Below are 17,386 nucleotides of genomic sequence, written 5' to 3'. Positions count from 1 at the left end.
TGACACAATATTAACATTATGTTATATTTAATCCCTCGTGTCATTCTAACAATGACATTTATGTCATTAGATCCCCTGCTTTCAGAGCTGTCAACCATGCAGCTTTCCTTAGCATATCTGTGACATATTTTCAAAGTCATTCGAGCTTTAAAGAGATTAGGCCGTGAATAAAGAAAGCTCACTTGAGTAAGTATTGTTTCTATGGAATGTTAAAATAAGGATTGGTTACTGCCAAGCTTGACTATGGCTGTGCTTTCTTTCTAGAGAGCGTTTCTGAAGCTTTGCATGTGATTTTCATGTGTTATGGCCAGTTTCCTGGTTTCTCTCTCGCTCTCGCTCTCTGTGTCCTGCTTTTTTGTTCTGTATATCATTAATGCCTCTGATTCAGTCTGTATTTTGATAGTTTCTTTCTTTCTCTGTGTCATCTCAGCCGGAGAACATCATGCTGTTGAACCGGAGCGTGCCTCATCCACGCATTAAGATCATTGACTTTGGCCTTGCCCACAAAATCGATTTTGGCAACGATTTCAAAAACATCTTTGGTACTCCGGAGTTTGTAGGTCAGTGTCATCCACTGGTCATTCTATGGAGATCTGTTGTAATTACACCTGCTTTTATTGGTATGGTACACTGTCTCTTTACTCCTTTCATGTGTAATCTTAACTTCTGACATGACTGTGAAGAAACATCATGAATGAATCCCTTGTGACCCAGTCATATTCTTCACAGTTGCCTTCTCTATGCATTCACTCAAACAACTTCATGAGATGCATCCTGAAAAGTAAAGATTATTCAAACATTTGACAAGTAGTCAGTATTTACTTGTACAATAGGTACAATCCTAAATGCATAACTCGAAAAAATACATCAACAAGCCCCCAGTCATCCCGTAAAGCAAACAGACATGTACCCACACCCACCCTGCTGTGTGTCTTTGACATTACATCCAGTACTACCTGTATGACAGTCATTATGGCTTCAGGCAGTGATAATAAAACAGCGCTATAAGAGACACGGTGCCAAAGCCCATAGTCAGTCTATTTCAGTGCCCGGGCTCTGGTCAATCTGGACACATGGTCTTAAAGACATTAATTCAATACAGTCCTTAAACAGTAGTTGACCGATTAACCAATTACACAGGCACAACTCTATTGATTTTTTTCTATAGCCGTAGGGTGTATGAGCAACTTGATTTCTTATAGCCCTGATCAAAAACCAAAGCCAGACTTCAAGCTAGATAAGGGAATTGTAAATCTAGTCACTTCTCAGGCTTATAGGGCAACATCTCTCCCGTCTTTTTTCCATGTTTGTTAATTAACACATCACAGACTGAGATCCTTCGAAAGCGATGAGTCATTTTACAGCTTCTGAAGAGAGAACAATTATAAAATCCTACGTCATCCAGTCATCATTTCCAGGCTTTTTTTGCAGGGGAACTTTTTACTTCAAACTGCGATTTTTGTTTTGTTGTTTTCAGCCCCAGAAGTAGTAAACTATGAACCTCTTGGGTTGGAGGCAGACATGTGGTAAGAATGATTGTTAATATTAATATCATTTATTGTTACCTCACTTTCCCTATGCTAACTGTTTGTTTGTTTTTCTTTCCGTCTAAATATAGGAGTATAGGAGTGATCACTTACATTCTGTGAGTATCCATAGCTGTCCGTGTTGAGATGTTGTAAAGATAGCAGATATCGTTACAAATGAAATCTGAATGCATTTATGGATTTTTACTCTGGCTGGAAATAGTATCCATTTTCCTAATTGAATTTTTTCACATAGCATTGCTGTAATCACATTCTGCTATAAAATGAAGCATAGTGGCCAAGTATACTTAAATATAGAGCAAATTTACTGTGTTTTGCACTAACCGTGTTAGTTACTTTAGTTGGTTATTCATAGGCTTGCTTAATAGAAAAACAGCACCCACAACTATGGCACTGCCTTGGGCATTTATGTTTCCATGATCTGCACATTGTGGTGCTGTGTGTCCTGAGGGGACAGTAGGTTTTCCTGTTAAAAGTGTTTGTGTGTGTGTGTGTGCGTGCGTGCGTGCGTGTGCGTGTGTGTACCTGGTAAATATCACGTTGTGGGTAACAATTGTCCCCACAAAGATAGGAATACCAGTATTTTTATGACCTTGTGGGGACATTTTGATGTCCCCATGAGGTAACAAGCTTATTAATCAAACAGAATGATGTTTCTTGAAAATCTAAGGTATCAGGAAGTTTTCTGTGATGGTTGGGGTTAGGGAATGGGGCAGGTAAGGCGAATAGAATATACAGTTTGTACGGAATCAAATGCATTACGTCTTTGGAATGTCCCCACAAAACATGGAAACCAGAATGTGTGTGTGCGTGCGTGCGTGTGTGTGTGTGTGTGTTAATGGGAAAGGGACCTGTAAGTATATCACAGAGAGATGAGAGCTATAATGGCCCTTCTTTTTGATTGATAATATATTTTTCTGTCTCTGAATAAATGGAAGACTAATCAGTAAATGAAAGCATTTCTCAAGAGTTTTTCTTATAAAAATGATCATTAACCCTGGAGAACCCACGGGTCAAATTTGGCCAATGTTAATTGATGCTAAGAGAAGGGTTCTTGGGTTCTCCAGGGTTAAGATGGCACATAAACTGTATTAATAATTTGTAAGTATAATGAAGAGTAAATGAAGAGCTCAGATGCGAAAGCCGCTAAACGCCACCTTCGTCAAAAATGAGATAATGATCAAACAAAATGTTCTCGTCACGTATTGTATGTTGTTCAAATAATTTTGCTTCAAATCCCCTTAACTCCCTGGGATCAACGGCGGCGGAGCGGCTCTTTATTTAATCACTGTGCAAAGAGACTTAGATTACTCTGCTTATTTTGGAAATACAGATATGATTTATACATCATTTAAATTGTCAAAGTATCTAGTTAAATTAACAATAATGTTATGCTTTTCCCAAAATTAAGAAAATAAACATCAGAAATGCGATATACTTGCGAATACTTGTCAGACGAACAAAAGGTAAACATTCACCTAATGCTTGGAGTGTTTACTTTACAATTATGTAAGTGAAATCGAAAACAAATGAAGAGTTTTGTGGCAAAACGAGATAACTCCGTTTGTTTGTTTTTTCAGAAATCTTTTTTGGTTGTGCATTTTAATTAATGTCAATTCAACTGCGGTTGGTTTGTTTTGATTTAAACCTTCATAACTTAAAAAATACAGCTAAGTAGCACCATAAAACAAAATAATAACATGATAACATAATAATAAACATGTTTTGACAAAAATGTTAAAACAGATGTATCTCGTTTTGCAACGAAACTCTTCAAATATTCTCATTTTCTGTAAACTGTATTAGAAGAAGGAGATGTACAGTCTTTCTCCTGTTACTTTATTACCTGAAATGAGACGAGATCACCACACCTCCGCACTATTGACAAATAAAAGAGCTGAGACGATCCATATGCATAGCTCACACCCCACAATCAAAGGACAGTCAATGCCTCATCCAGTTTTTGCATTCAGTTTTTGCATGTGAATCCGTTGAATCCATGTTGTTTTATCCGAGTGCAGCAAACTGGACATCTAAATCCTTATTTACTTGCATTTGTTTCCTCATTGCAAGTTCTCTCCAGACACAAATGATTGTTTTGTGCTTCTGTCAAACAGTATGACATAAAGGCCACACACATCCGCAAACACACGAGGCATCATATTTGACGCATTTTGTGCTATTCTTATAAATGATGTGATTGCAAACTGGACATCTAAAACCTTGTTTACTCGCGTCTGTCTCCGCACAGCAAGTACAATACATGCAAAGTCATCCCTTAATAAATTTACTATGATTACTAAATAAAACCATGATTTACTATAGTATTTGTAGCTAAACCACAGTAGCCACAAATTTACCATTGTCTCATTACAGAAACGAGTTAAATTGTGAATTTCTAGGAAATGTATGGTAATAAAAATTATTTTTTTCTGTTGTAAAACCATGGTTTCTAAAAGGTTTACTTGTGAAATTCGAACACAATATTTCAATAGTATATATGTATGTGCGTGCACGTGTGTGGTTATATAGGTTGTTTATATAGGTATACAGATCTGACATCAAAATGTGCCTTGACCTGGATTATATTTTAGCTATAAATTTAAATTAACCACAAACAAAACTAGTAAATGTTTCCTCTCACATTCATTATGCGGCTCATTATGTGAGTCTTTGTTTCCTCAGGTGTCAATCACAGATTATTCAGGAGCTTTCACGCCTCCTCGCATATGGCCTTTCTAAGCAAAAAGTGTCATATTTAAATTTGTTAAATACCAATGAAATGACTAAAGTGACATTTGTAAAAAAATAAAGCATTTCAGTTACTGACTATAAAACATTTTCATTAAAGTCTTTCTATGCATCCATCAGCATACGCTAATATCAACAATCTATAAATAGCAGGAAAGTTCTCTGTCTCCACTCCTCATTAATGATTGGCAAATTAAAATAAAGCTTTGCTTCAGGTAGATCTCACACACCATCGTCATGTGCAATCCTGTCACTTTTCTTCCTTTCTTTTTTCACACTTTTCAAGACAAACTGTTTCTCAACCACAGGGAGTGCATGTAATTGGCAGTGTGAACTCAGAACAGCTGTAATGAGACATTAAGAATGGATTGATCTCAGATGATCTCGCCATGCCATCACCCCACAGATTTATCAGTTTCTGATTTTTATTGAGCTTTAGTTATAAATTGAAAATGTAATCATGAAAGAAGTGGTCTACACAGTGCTTAAGAGAAACCTTAGTCTGTGATAACAGAGAAATTCATCACAATAGAAAAATGGAGCATAGTGTAAAAAGGCATTCATGCATTAAATGCTATATGCCAGGCCTATTCAATTCTGTTCCCAGAGGGCCATGTCCTCCAGAGTTTAGATTTAACCCTGATCAAACACACCTCCCTGTAATATAAAGGAATCCTGATGAAGCTGGGTTAGATGTGTTTGAGTATAGGGTTGGACTCAGGACGGTGGCCCTCCAGGTAGGAAATCTAAAAGACCTGCTGTATTCCTGTTACACTTTAGCAGTAATAGGCAAGATAATTTTGACCTGCAGTTTATAAAATTGGTTTCACCGTGCTTGGCTCTGTTGAAGACATTGAAAAATTGTGTATTTACTTCCTTATCTGGATGTTGTTGTTGTTGTTGTTTTCAAATATCTTTAGGCTTAGTGGAGCATCACCTTTCCTGGGTGAGAATAAGCAGGAGACACTTGCCAATGTGTCAGCTGTGGACTATGAGTTTGATGAGGAGTACTTCAGCAGTACCAGCGCTCTGGGCAGAGACTTTATCGCACGGCTACTGATCAAAGACCCAAAGTAAGAAGACTGAAGAAGCTTGTTATCTGTATTGAAATATCCATACCACTTAATTAGTTAGTAATGATTTACAACTTAGAATAATAACATCCCTAACTGATAAAATACTGAATCTGTTAACCCTGCAAGGTCTCATCAAATCAGATAAATCTTAACTGCAAAGGAACTGTGTTGTCAAACACAGGAACAAGACCTTTGCACGTTGTGCTTTAGACAAAGGATATTCCTGTTCTAGTTACATATTCAACCAAACTGCATCACTTTTCTATGTGACTGTCTTAACTTAGTTGTAAATTAACTGGATTGACTCAATTTAGTTCTCTTTTCTTTAAATGTGAGAACTTGCACAACTTTCATTGAAGTATTCTCTGTACTTTCCCAAAATGCATCATTCATAAATGCTGTTTACGTCAATACTGACCGACTGATGCTGATATGCAGCATTCCACCTTAGACAGCGTTCAATCACACTATTCCTTCTGTAGTGCATACTTTGATAATCATCTTTCACTTTGTAATTTAAAATGTTATTTTGTTTTCCACCTAAGGTCATGTATATGGTTCTCTGTAACTGCTTATTGTTTAACTTGAAAAAAAGAACTTGGCAAAGGATCAAGATGAAAAGAGATTCTACGACTGCTTGGCTGTTGCTTAACACATATTCTTAGAAATGAGTAACGCAAGTGTAAATTTCACATCTTTTCTCACAGAAAAAGAATGACAATCTTGGACAGTCTTCAGCATCCCTGGATCAAGGTTTGCCCAACAACTAGTCATATATGAATCAGTTATCAACCAGCTCTCTTTGCTCCAATGTTAGATCAAATCAGTGGTTCTCAAACTGGGGGATGCAAGATGGTGCCGGGGGTCCCAGTTTTATGACATTTTATAAAATAAATGTTTTATAAATTCCGTGTAGTTACAGGGGACATTTCACAAGACTTTTTTAAGATGTAAAATAAATCGTTGGTGTCCCCAGAGTACGTATGTGAAGTTTTAGCTCAAAATACCATATAGATAATTTATTATAGCATGTTAAAATTGCCACTATGTCAGTATGTAGGAGTGAAAAAAATGTGCCGGTTTTAGTTGTCATTTAAAATGCAAATGAGCTGATATCTGTACTACATGGCAGCACCGGTGGTCGGATAGTGCAGATTAAGGGCGGTATTATCCCCTTCTGACATCACAAGGAAAGCCAAATTTCAATTACCTATTTTTTCACATGTTTGCTGAGAATAGTTGATCAAAACTAAGTTATTGGATTGATCTAAGTTGATAGAAGCACTGGGGACCCAATCATAGCACTTGGAAAAAGTCAGATTTTCATAATATGGCTATTAACCAATAGCACTACATTTCATCATTTAATATGTTTTGTTTAATTCAAATTCAACGTTTGAGATTGTTTTATGTCATGAATGTTCTTTGGGGGGGCACGAAGGGGTCCAGCCTACATGGGGGGTCAGACCAAAAAGTTTGAGAACCACTGGCTTAAATGTGTTAAATATTTCCTGAATATTTGTTTTCTTCTTTAGCCAAAGGACACGCAGCAAGCACTGAGCCGTAAAGAGTCAGCTGTGAACATGGAGAAATTTAAAAAGTTTGCTGCACGAAGAAAGTGGAAGGTAATTTGCATATAAGAGAATTTACACTATTTGACCTAAATGTGAACTATGTATTAGTGCTTTCAGAGGAAACAGCATTAGGTACCATAGTAAAACTAAGTCATTTTGCCTCCACATGTTATTTAAAGTATACAAAACAAACACTCATCTCCATAAAACAATAATCAACAATGCTCTTGAGCGTAGTCTTACAGTAATTTCTTAAAAAAACACACATAATAAGCAGATCATATGCAATTTAAAGTTTATCTTTATTACATCTTATTTCAATTTCAACAAGATTGTAATTGCTGGGTTTGATGCTATAAAATAAAATAAAAATATGGGGGCAGGTGTTATGAATATGCTTTTATATAGTTTGTTTGTTTAATCTCTTTTTCTCAGCAATCAGTACGTCTCATCTCGCTGTGTAACCGGCTCTCCCGCTCCTTTCTGTCCAGGAGCAACATGAGTGTAGCGCGCAGTGATGACACACTGGTAAGAGCTCATGTTTAGTCACCATTTATTATCATTATTTCCCAGAGTTACACTTCAACATTTTAACCGGCATGTGGGGAGATGAGGGGCAGACAATTCGTGTTTAAGTTTCTGCATTACAAAACAAGTTTCCAAGTGCAGGCAGATACACAAAATAGCAAACACGCACAAACTCGTCTCCTTGGCAGCAAACTGGTAAAAGGGAAGAGTAAAAAGGAAGAGCATAAAGCCTGACTACAGCAGAGGAAGCCAGTGTGGCTGAGTGCTTGAATGCTCGGTCTTTATAGAGAGAAACAGAGTCAGCGCTAATGAGTTTCTGTAGCCTCCCACACACCTGAACATAAAGAGAGACTCGCACACAGACTAAAGACCTTTCAACACACAGATCGCAGAAAATACACGGACAATGTGTCCAGGGATCATTTGATTTTGATTCATTTACACTGCCAATGATTTTGCATTCACACACATCCCCTAAAGACACATGGCGGAACGTGACTTCTAGTCAATTTATTTCTAGTCGTGCACTTGTTGGATTTCGTCCGCAGCGACTTCAGTTTTTTATTATCTCTGAATTTCTTTCGTGAAACCAGGCATGTGCATTTATTTATTTTTTTACTTGATCATGAACTAGCGCATGACATTCATTTTTGCTTGTAAACGATCTCAGTTTCATCACGGCTAGTGATGTGCTCCCTAATTTTTGCCTAATTCCAGTTTGCAGACATTTCTCGAAATGAATGTTGATCTGCTTTTAAAACCCCTGTCTCAAAGAAATTGAACGATTAAACAACACACCTGTCTAGGGTTGCCACCCGTCCCGGTTTTACTGGGATTGTCCTTCTTTTTAATAACCTGTCCCGGGAAATTTATCAACTCTCCCGGCCTGGACACTGAATGTCCCGGTTTTCGAAAAACTGTGAATATGTAATTTAGCGCGTGCACGGCAGAGAGGGAGACCTTGCGTCTGTGTGTGTGTGCCTTATTAAGCGCATGGAAGACAGAGAGCATCCTGATTCGCCTGTTTCAGTAAATCAACCAATCAATTGTCAGTGTGGGCGGGCTTTTATCTCTTCTCCCAAACCGAATTATCTAGAAACAGGAGCGCCCCAAATGCGAAAAAAATATAAGACACATTGTACGCCAGACTGCCCCTGTCTTATAACTGTGCATTCAGACCGCCACCGGCGAGAGCGTCAAAGTGGCCGGAAGTCGTTCATTTTCAATGAGAGCCGGCGGCGAGCTCCGGCGAGCAGCGGTGCGTCATGTACAGCGTGAGTGTCGAGGAGAGTTGAAATCAGCTCAACTTTATGGTAATGAGATATGACGCGGTTCGGCGGCAACCAATTGGAAGGCGGAAATGTTCACCGGCAACCAATCGGAAGGCGGAAACCTCCGCCTGAGAGGAGTTCAGAGAATGCATTCGAGCGACAGAGCGTCCACTACAACTTTTCTTTAGCGTCGCTGTCAGGGCAGCCAGAGCTTTTATTGACGCTCTCGCCGGTGGCGGTCTGAATGCACAGTAAGAGTTAAAAATAATGACAATCTTGCACAGTGTATTTGTGACAGTGACTTCAGCATTGCCATATGTGGGGGGGGGGGGTTACATGATTGTAAAATACATGTTGAGGTGAGTTCAACAAGTTTAATGTGCATTTTTCAGGCTTTAAGGTTTAAATGGAATATAAATAAAAACAGTTTACATAAATAGTATAAGCAGCTTATATAAATTGTAAAAATGATTTACATATTTTAATATAATTAACAAATAATTGGGTAACACTTTACAAATAGGTTCATTAGTTAACATTAGTTTACAACATTAGTTAACATGAACTAATAATGAACTGCACTTATAAAGCAACTTTTTAAATCTTTGTAAATGTTAATAATATATTATTTAAATCTTGTTAACATTAGTTAATGCACTGTGAATAAACCATGAATGAAATGTTAACAAAGATTAACAAATACAGTAACAAATGTACTGCTTACGGTTAGTTCATGTTAGTTAATACAACTAATGTATTATGTAACTAATGTTAACAAATAAGAATTAAAGTGTTGCCAATAATTGCATAGGTATAGAAATGCTATTGGGGGGGGGGCTTTGGTCGGGTCATCGATATGTCAAGGTTTTTATCAGACATAGGTGGCAACCCTACACCTGTTCTTATCACAGTACAACACACCCCTTATGCCACTGTTTTTGACTTTTGTTCACCCAGGACGCGTTACATAAATGTTACACCAATGTTACCAGGTCCCCTTTCTCAAAAACAATTACAGGACTGGTTTATGTTCACAAAGAAGCCACACTGACAGTTTTATTGGTCTTTTCTGGGATTGACGTGCTGTTTGAAAGGGGTTTAGGCAGTCATTTTCATCTGCTTTTGCTTCAGGATCCAGATACTATATTGGAAATCAAGTTGCAACCTAACACTGGATCAAAACTTCATAGGTTAACTTATAAATGCATTTTAAATAAAAGACCAGAATTTGTTACTGTGAACTGCATTGACTGTATGTTACAATACAATAGTCTAAACAGGAAGATGGGCAATTGAAAATATGACACTAGGGATTTTTAAAGGGAAATTCGATCATCATTTACTCACCCTCGTGTTGCTTTAAACCTGTATGAATTTCTTCATTCTGTTGAACACAAAAGAAGATATTTTGATAAATGATGGTGAGCACAAAGTTGACCGTAACCATTGACTTCCATAAAATTTGTTTTTCCTCATATGGATGTCAATGGCTACCATCAACAACATTACGATGAGTAAATGATGCCAGAATTATCAGTTTTTGGTTAACTCTGCCTGTAACATTTAACTTGGCTTGATTATATAGCTATGTATATTTTCATTTATTTTAACATTGTTTTCCCTGCTGTCCATTACTTTACCAGAAGAGACCTCAGGTTTGTGACAACCCTTAATAAGAATCACCAGACTAAAGCAAATTGGCTTTAAGATCTGAAATATCATGTGAGATAAAAAGAGACTTTTTATCAGAAACTCAATACAACTTTAAAGTAATTTGATCCATGTAAATAACATGGTAAATTTTCAGGGCTCGAAATTGCGACTGTTTTGGTCGCATATGCGACCGAAATTGAATCTGTGCGACCTTAAAATATATTTGGGAGCATTTTTGCGACTGCCTATTTTTGTTGTGGTGTGACTTGATTTAGATTGTGTATGCTGTGTGCTGTTCCAGGTTCAGCGTTCTCTCCAACATTACATACCAGTCAAATTTCACCATTAAGTTCTTGCGTTTAATGAAGAGCACAGATTGGCTAATATGAATGTCAATCATTCCCTGTTGCCGTGCTACGTTGGTACGCAAAGCGCGAAAATGTGAAAAAAAAAACGAACCGCGAGCATGAAGAGAACGAGCCGACTACAGGCAATGTTACTGCTGTATTAATTCATAACGACTGATATAAATGCAACTTCACCACCTGAAAATAAGTCTTAACGTTAAACCTTTCGGAGAGAGTGGCTTAAAGAGTATGGTTTGGAGTATAAGTACTGCGGGTTATGTTACGTGTAGAAATGGCAAGTGGGAGAGAAAAGGAAGTCTGCCCGCAGTTGGAGGATGCGCCAGCGTCGTATAAGTTTGGTGTGTGGAAACATATTTTTATTTCATGTTACTTATGATGACAGCGGAAATAAAACAATAGATAGAACTGCAGTCTATGGGTTGAATATGCTCCAACAGCCACAGGAGATCGCCTTCTCTCCGACCATTTATCTAATCTGAGGTACTGACAACAATGTTTTACGTCTTTTCATATTCAGCGCTATTTTTAGCCTTTCATTGATAAAATTAAAGCGGCTGATTTCCGCGTAGTTTCATTTTGCTAGCCTGTGAAAGTTGCGCGATCTTATTTCAGAAATTGCCCCTCAAAGTAATCAGAAGTGGTCAAAAGTGGACAAAAGACACTTAAAGAGATTTTAATATTACAGGTGCAAAGGTTATGTTTCTCTCTCGTCCACATAAACTCTCAGTATTAAAGCAGCCTCTCAGTGATAAATCTAAGAGCTACACTGAAGTTGGCATTTTAATAAATGCAAGTTATCTTTGTGTGCTAAAAATGCACATAAAGTTTATGTAGATGGCAATACACATTCTCTTTTTTGCCAATTAAATGAAAAGCATGTTGAAATCATCAATGTCTTCCCTCTTGCTCTATCAAAATCTCATCTGGCTTTCCTCAGAGATGGTCCCAATAATGTGCTTAAAGTCAAATTCAGTTTGTGCATGATTACATGATATAACTTTTTTTAATACTGTATCCTAAATTATGGATAATTAATACATTAATAAGATAATACATTTCTGGAGTGTTAAAAATTTAAAGAAAAAATAACAACAAGAACCGTACTGAACCGTGAACCGTGACCATAGAACCGTGATACGAACCGAACCGAGGGTTTTGTGAACCGTGCCACCCCTAGTCACAGTTAATCAGTGTTTTACGTGTTTGCTAGATTTTCTATTGTAATCATAATTAACGTTATGTTACCTGTAATTGTTAAATTATTATTGCTGCTATATTATCTAAACAGCATTTGGGTATTATTTTAGGAACCTATGCAACAAAAAAAGACCAAATTTCAAATGCTGGCCATAGGATGTGTAAAGCCCAGTTGTGGTGTTTAATTTTTAATAAAATAAATCTATTAACTTATACATTGTAGTTGTGGTGCTCCATAATTTTTGTATGAGTGCGCCTACATTTTTGCTGGTGCTCCTAACTCTTTAAAGTTGGGAGCACCAGTGCTACCAAATAAAAAAGTTAATTTTGAGCCCTGTAAATTATACTACACTAACCTTTACAACGGGAGACTCACAATTGATAGCAGATAGGTACATACCAGGTAATATATACAGAGTATAGTCGTAAATTTGTCTTTAGCTTATCACAGATGTTTACAAACAAAACATAATCGCATAAAATCACATTGGAGTCATGTGTCAGAGTCCACGAGTGGCTCTAACATGAATATCCTTAGAAGCCATGGCATGTTTTTTGTGTACAGGGTGTTACCTTTTGTGCGTAGAGTATGTTAGTGCGTGTATTGTGTGTAATTGGATACGCTTCTCCAGTATGAATGTATATGTATGTGGGTCTATCTGGGTGTAAATCTAGTGCACTCAGCTTGCATGGCTTCGCCACTGTGCCCCTGACAGCCAGTCCGTTTTCCCTCCAGCTGCGTATTTGTGTTTTCTGACCCAGAAGTCAGAGCTATCAGTTGCTCTGTGGGGGTGACTGGGTGACATGGCGGTGAACATTGAGGAGAAAGTCTCTGCTCCGCCCCTGTCTGCATTATTCAACAGGATTAGGACTTCACGCTGTGTACTTGCTGATAGGACCGTCTGTAGTACTACTGAGCGTAAAAGGATTTGCTCAAACTGTGACTGTCAAGTAGCTGCGGTTGTGTTCCTCTCAAAGCTTATTATACAGTTTTTAAAATATGAATTGTGTTGTCTATTTTTTATTATTTGAGATAATCATTTATTTTAATAAATATATATGGAAAATATATAACAATGGAACCATGGAGCTCAAATGAGTAGCACAGGTTCTAGTCTGGCCTGCTACTTGCCGATACATTGCCTCTTTGTTTGTGTCCCAAACTATATGGAAATGCATGTTAGTGAACAAACACACAAGTGGAAAGCAGTAATCCTTTTATGTGCAGCATCCACTTACCGGTACATTAGTTACTGTAGCACTGCTGGACAGTTATGACATCACCTAATTAATATTCATGAGACAAATATTCAATATGTCTCCACCACATGTCAAAATGTTTTACACTGATGGAAACAATACAATCACTTAAATTATATTTTCATTTCAGTGTCATTATGCATTTAATATTTCGATTTATTCATGCAAGGACGTTTTGTCTTTGGCAGGATGAGGAAGACTCATTTGTGATGAAGGCTATCATCCACGCAATCAACGACGACAATGTTCCAGGCCTAAAACACCTGCTTGACTCACTGACCAGCTATGATATCAACCAACCCAACAAGGTAAGAGGATGAAAGAAACAAACGGACATATAAAGCCGATACAGGGATTGCAAAAGATAAAATGAGTGACGGCCACGCTCATAAACATGGAGACTGAGTGATGTTATAAATGAAGTTCTCAGTGAGTGGTGACTTGGTCTCAGTCCAGGTGATCAGTAGCCAGACTGAGCTCGATTGAGCCGATATCAGTATATCAGTGTCACTGGGAAGCACTGACGTCTGATTTAATGCTCGTGGTTGAATTGCATTTTTCAGCCCTGCTCAGCATGTGACTATGAAAAAGTCATAAGACTCTCATGCTGACACTTTCCACACATTTGGGGAACAACACTGGATGTAAAATGTTCAGAAATGGTTTGTCAGAAGGTTCATAGAAAATATTATGAGCGGTTTAGGTTTTTTTGCAACACTGTACATGGCTGAATACTGTTAACAATGTTGGTTTGTAACATTGATTAATAAAATTTAAATAGACAGAATTTAGCTTAATAAACTATGCTAGTATGGTCCAGCTTGGATGTCGATGTATGTCTATGTGTATCACTGCCTCTTATTGGAATTTAAGAGCGTTTAAATAGAATAACTTGTGCCATTACTTACCATTATTGTTTTAATCATTTTAGATATTTGCAAGAGCGTAAGGATGTGTAAAAGTGTGTGTGTGTGTGTAAGTGGAGAATGGGGCAGGGGTTTACTGAATTGTAATCTGCTCACTAATGTAAAGAGATAAGTGTGCATTTAATTGCTTTGCTCAGAGGTGTCTCGTGTGTGCATGTGTGTGTATGCACAGTGAGAACTATTCCCACAGCTCATGCATTTATTCATTCAGATGAGTTTATCGTCATTTTAGAGAAATGATTCCAGTCTTACTTAAATTTTGGGGGCACTACTGAGATCTGTCTTTGTCAATTAAACTGCTGTTGGAACGATAAAAATAAATCAGGCTTATTCGGCCTGTTCACACTAACTTGGGATAAATTGAATTAAAGCTGCTTTTGAAAGCTTAAGGAGCTATTAGTGCCTTGTTATACTAAATGCATCGATTCCCATCTTTTTTCTGTTTGTGTGCATACTTCAGCATGGTACACCCCCACTCCTGACTGCTGCCGGCGGTGGAAACGTCCAGATCATTGACGTGTTAATGAAAAAAGGAGCAGAGATTCAAGCCCTTGATAAGGTATTGCATTTGCTAAGATGGTTGATGAAGCACTGAAAAGCTTGTTTTCTCTTGTAATATCACAAATTGTTAAATATGAAAGCCTTTAATAAATGCAGCAAACACCTGGTTATTTCATGCATTACATTTGTGCCTCAAAAGCAGGCTAAACTATCTAAAGCAGAAGAATCAAAGGGCTTTAAAGCCTCGAACTTCTTAAATAATGAACCAAGGTGTCGATTTTCCTCCAAGATTATGTTATGTTCTAAAGCTCTTTGATATTAGTAACGTTATTTTCTTCAAAGATTCAAATTAAAATATTTAATGCAATTTTGTTAACCATTCATGATTATGTAAGGAATAATTGACGACAAGCTGTTGAATTGTCTGAAAATAATAATGCACACCCAAGGTGGTAATGTGGCACGACGTGAAACAGAGTTTCGAATAATTCAAAGGACTGGAGTCAATTATTGTACTTATAGCACAGTTAACATCGACATTTAACTCGTCAAATAACTCATTCCCCGCCAGCCCTTTAGAAAAAAAAGTTGCCCGCCAGCATTTTTTGTGATTTTCACAAGTTTCACAAAATGCAAAAAAGAAAAAGATTCTTCTGAAAATATAAACACAAATAAATCAAATGAAAGAACAGACCCTCTGCTTTCAAGCAAACAATAAACAAACAAACAAAAAGGGGAAAAGAGTTTTATGCTATCTTAATTTTTTTCTCTGTTTATAAACTCTTAAATATGGGTATTTTTCTTCAAAAATTTAAAATATTGAGGATAAAGGAAATTTGTTTAAAGATCAAATTCAGAACGATTTTCAAAACATAAACGCAGTGTAAAATTAATAAATATTGTTTTGCTTCAGTTTTTTTAATAAATCGGGTAAGGTGCCATCTAGTGGATAATCGCAGATTACCCTAAAAACTCATTAGAAACATGTTTTTTTTTCATGCAGAGTTTTCTCTTAATTGACGAGATAACTTGTCAATGATGGGAATGAGTTAAGAGAAAACACTTCCTTGCCAATGATGAGTTTTTTGCTCTGAATCTGATCTCTATCGAAAGTCTTTCACAAAAATGCAATTATCTCAGCTTTTTGCTCAAAATTTAGTATTTTTGAAGAAACCTACACTGTAAAAAATACTTTGCTGCATTAAATGTTTTTGTTAAATCAACTCAGATTTGCAAGTCATGTCAACAGAGATAAGTGGTCACAACTTATCAAAGATAGTTGAGAAAAGTCTACTTAATTTTATAAGTTATAAAAACTCACCTGTAGTTATAACAACTCATCTCTAGTCAAGATAAATAATAGTAAGTTGAAATTACTTGTAAATCCGAGTTGATTCAACAAAAAAATTTAAGGCAGCAAAGTATTTTTACAGTGTACCCAGATTTGATAGGTGATAAAAAGAGAACAAATGATGGTAGGATAAAACTGTTTGTTTGTTTGAAAGCAGAGGGTCTGTTCTTTCATTTGATTTATTGTATGTTTATATATTTAAAGAAACCGTATGTAAGTAATGTATATCAATTAATCATAAAATGGCCCTGATATGACACTAGACATTAAGAAATCATTTTCATTCAAATACTTCTATTACTGACAACAGCGGTCCGGCCAGGATATTGTCATTTAAAAAGTGGAGTTGCAGCCCTCAACTGATGTTTATGTTGTCATTTAGTGTATTGGCCACCAGCTGTGTGTTGCAGTACCAGTTTTAGCCACAAGTTTTGTGATTGCAATACCAGTTTTGGCCACAATCCTACATACTGTTCCTTTAAAGAAGAACATTTTTTGGAAGGCATTAAACTTTTGTGAAAAAAATGCTGGCGGAGAAAGAGTTAACTACCCATGAACTCCCATTTTTTTACAGGAGAAGCCCTGAAATGTAATCACTTTAACTTAAGTAGTCATGCGTAAAGAGAGGTTTAAGGTATAAATTAGGAAATATAAGCATTAGAGTCAGCACCAAATCAACTTCTAAACCTTCAGTAAAAATGCCATCCTGTTTCTCAGACTGGAGCCAATGCTATCTACTACGCCTCCCGACACGGCCACGTGGGGACCTTGAGATTCCTGCATGAAAAGAAGTGCCCTCTGGACATCCAAGATAAGGTACCTTCATCTCAAACATAAACACAGCAATCACAACCCCAGGGAGAGGACATTCGGTTTTTTTCAAAGGCTTTCCCCATCCTTCACCTTTTCTCCAGAAAACCTTTCCCACCGAGTTCACACGCCTCTCTTATTTCCCATTGGTAATTTGCAGTTGCTATGGTTACTTACCGGCCCGAGGTTAGCCGTTGTATGAAATAATTGTTGACTGTTGTCGACCGCCTCACTACTCAGTGAAGTGTGCTCAGTCAGCCGAAATCACAGAGTAAAGTGTTGTTGAGGCGGTCAGAAGTGCCAAACAGAATCACACTTTAAACGTTGCCGGCATCATTATGGGTGTAAATTGAATTCTTTAAAAGCCTGAACTGTTGCTAGGAGGAGCACGTTGAACATTAACCTTAGAAGATATAGTGCAACGTTGCCCTCTTTAGATGATTCCGATTTAACAGTTCTTATCTTCCATAAACCGGGCACATTTTGTGTGTAGATGATAATATTTAGAGAGATACTTAATGAAGATCATGGGTGTTTCTGACAGTAGTTAGTCATTCTAGAATCATATTGTAA

General features: G+C 37.1%; 1 protein-coding gene across 1 annotated transcript in view; it reads left to right on the top strand.

The window, feature by feature from the left end:
• dapk1 (death-associated protein kinase 1) overlaps positions 1 to 17,386 on the top strand; it is an 86,469-nt gene that overhangs the window by 44,129 nt on the left and 24,954 nt on the right. Inside the window, exons 5-14 of the mRNA XM_065267241.2 lie at positions 431 to 560; positions 1,478 to 1,526; positions 1,619 to 1,645; positions 5,219 to 5,371; positions 6,082 to 6,127; positions 6,910 to 6,999; positions 7,384 to 7,476; positions 13,414 to 13,533; positions 14,612 to 14,710; positions 16,721 to 16,819. Of these exons, the coding sequence (XP_065123313.2) occupies positions 431 to 560; positions 1,478 to 1,526; positions 1,619 to 1,645; positions 5,219 to 5,371; positions 6,082 to 6,127; positions 6,910 to 6,999; positions 7,384 to 7,476; positions 13,414 to 13,533; positions 14,612 to 14,710; positions 16,721 to 16,819 (906 nt within the window). The remainder of the gene's footprint in view (positions 1 to 430; positions 561 to 1,477; positions 1,527 to 1,618; positions 1,646 to 5,218; positions 5,372 to 6,081; positions 6,128 to 6,909; positions 7,000 to 7,383; positions 7,477 to 13,413; positions 13,534 to 14,611; positions 14,711 to 16,720; positions 16,820 to 17,386) is intronic.

The sequence above is a fragment of the Paramisgurnus dabryanus genome, chromosome 5 (assembly GCF_030506205.2).
Source record: "Paramisgurnus dabryanus chromosome 5, PD_genome_1.1, whole genome shotgun sequence".
Taxonomy (NCBI): Eukaryota; Metazoa; Chordata; class Actinopteri; order Cypriniformes; family Cobitidae; genus Paramisgurnus; species Paramisgurnus dabryanus.
Note: the sequence above shows the minus strand (reverse complement) of the source record. Positions and strands in the feature narration are given on the sequence as shown.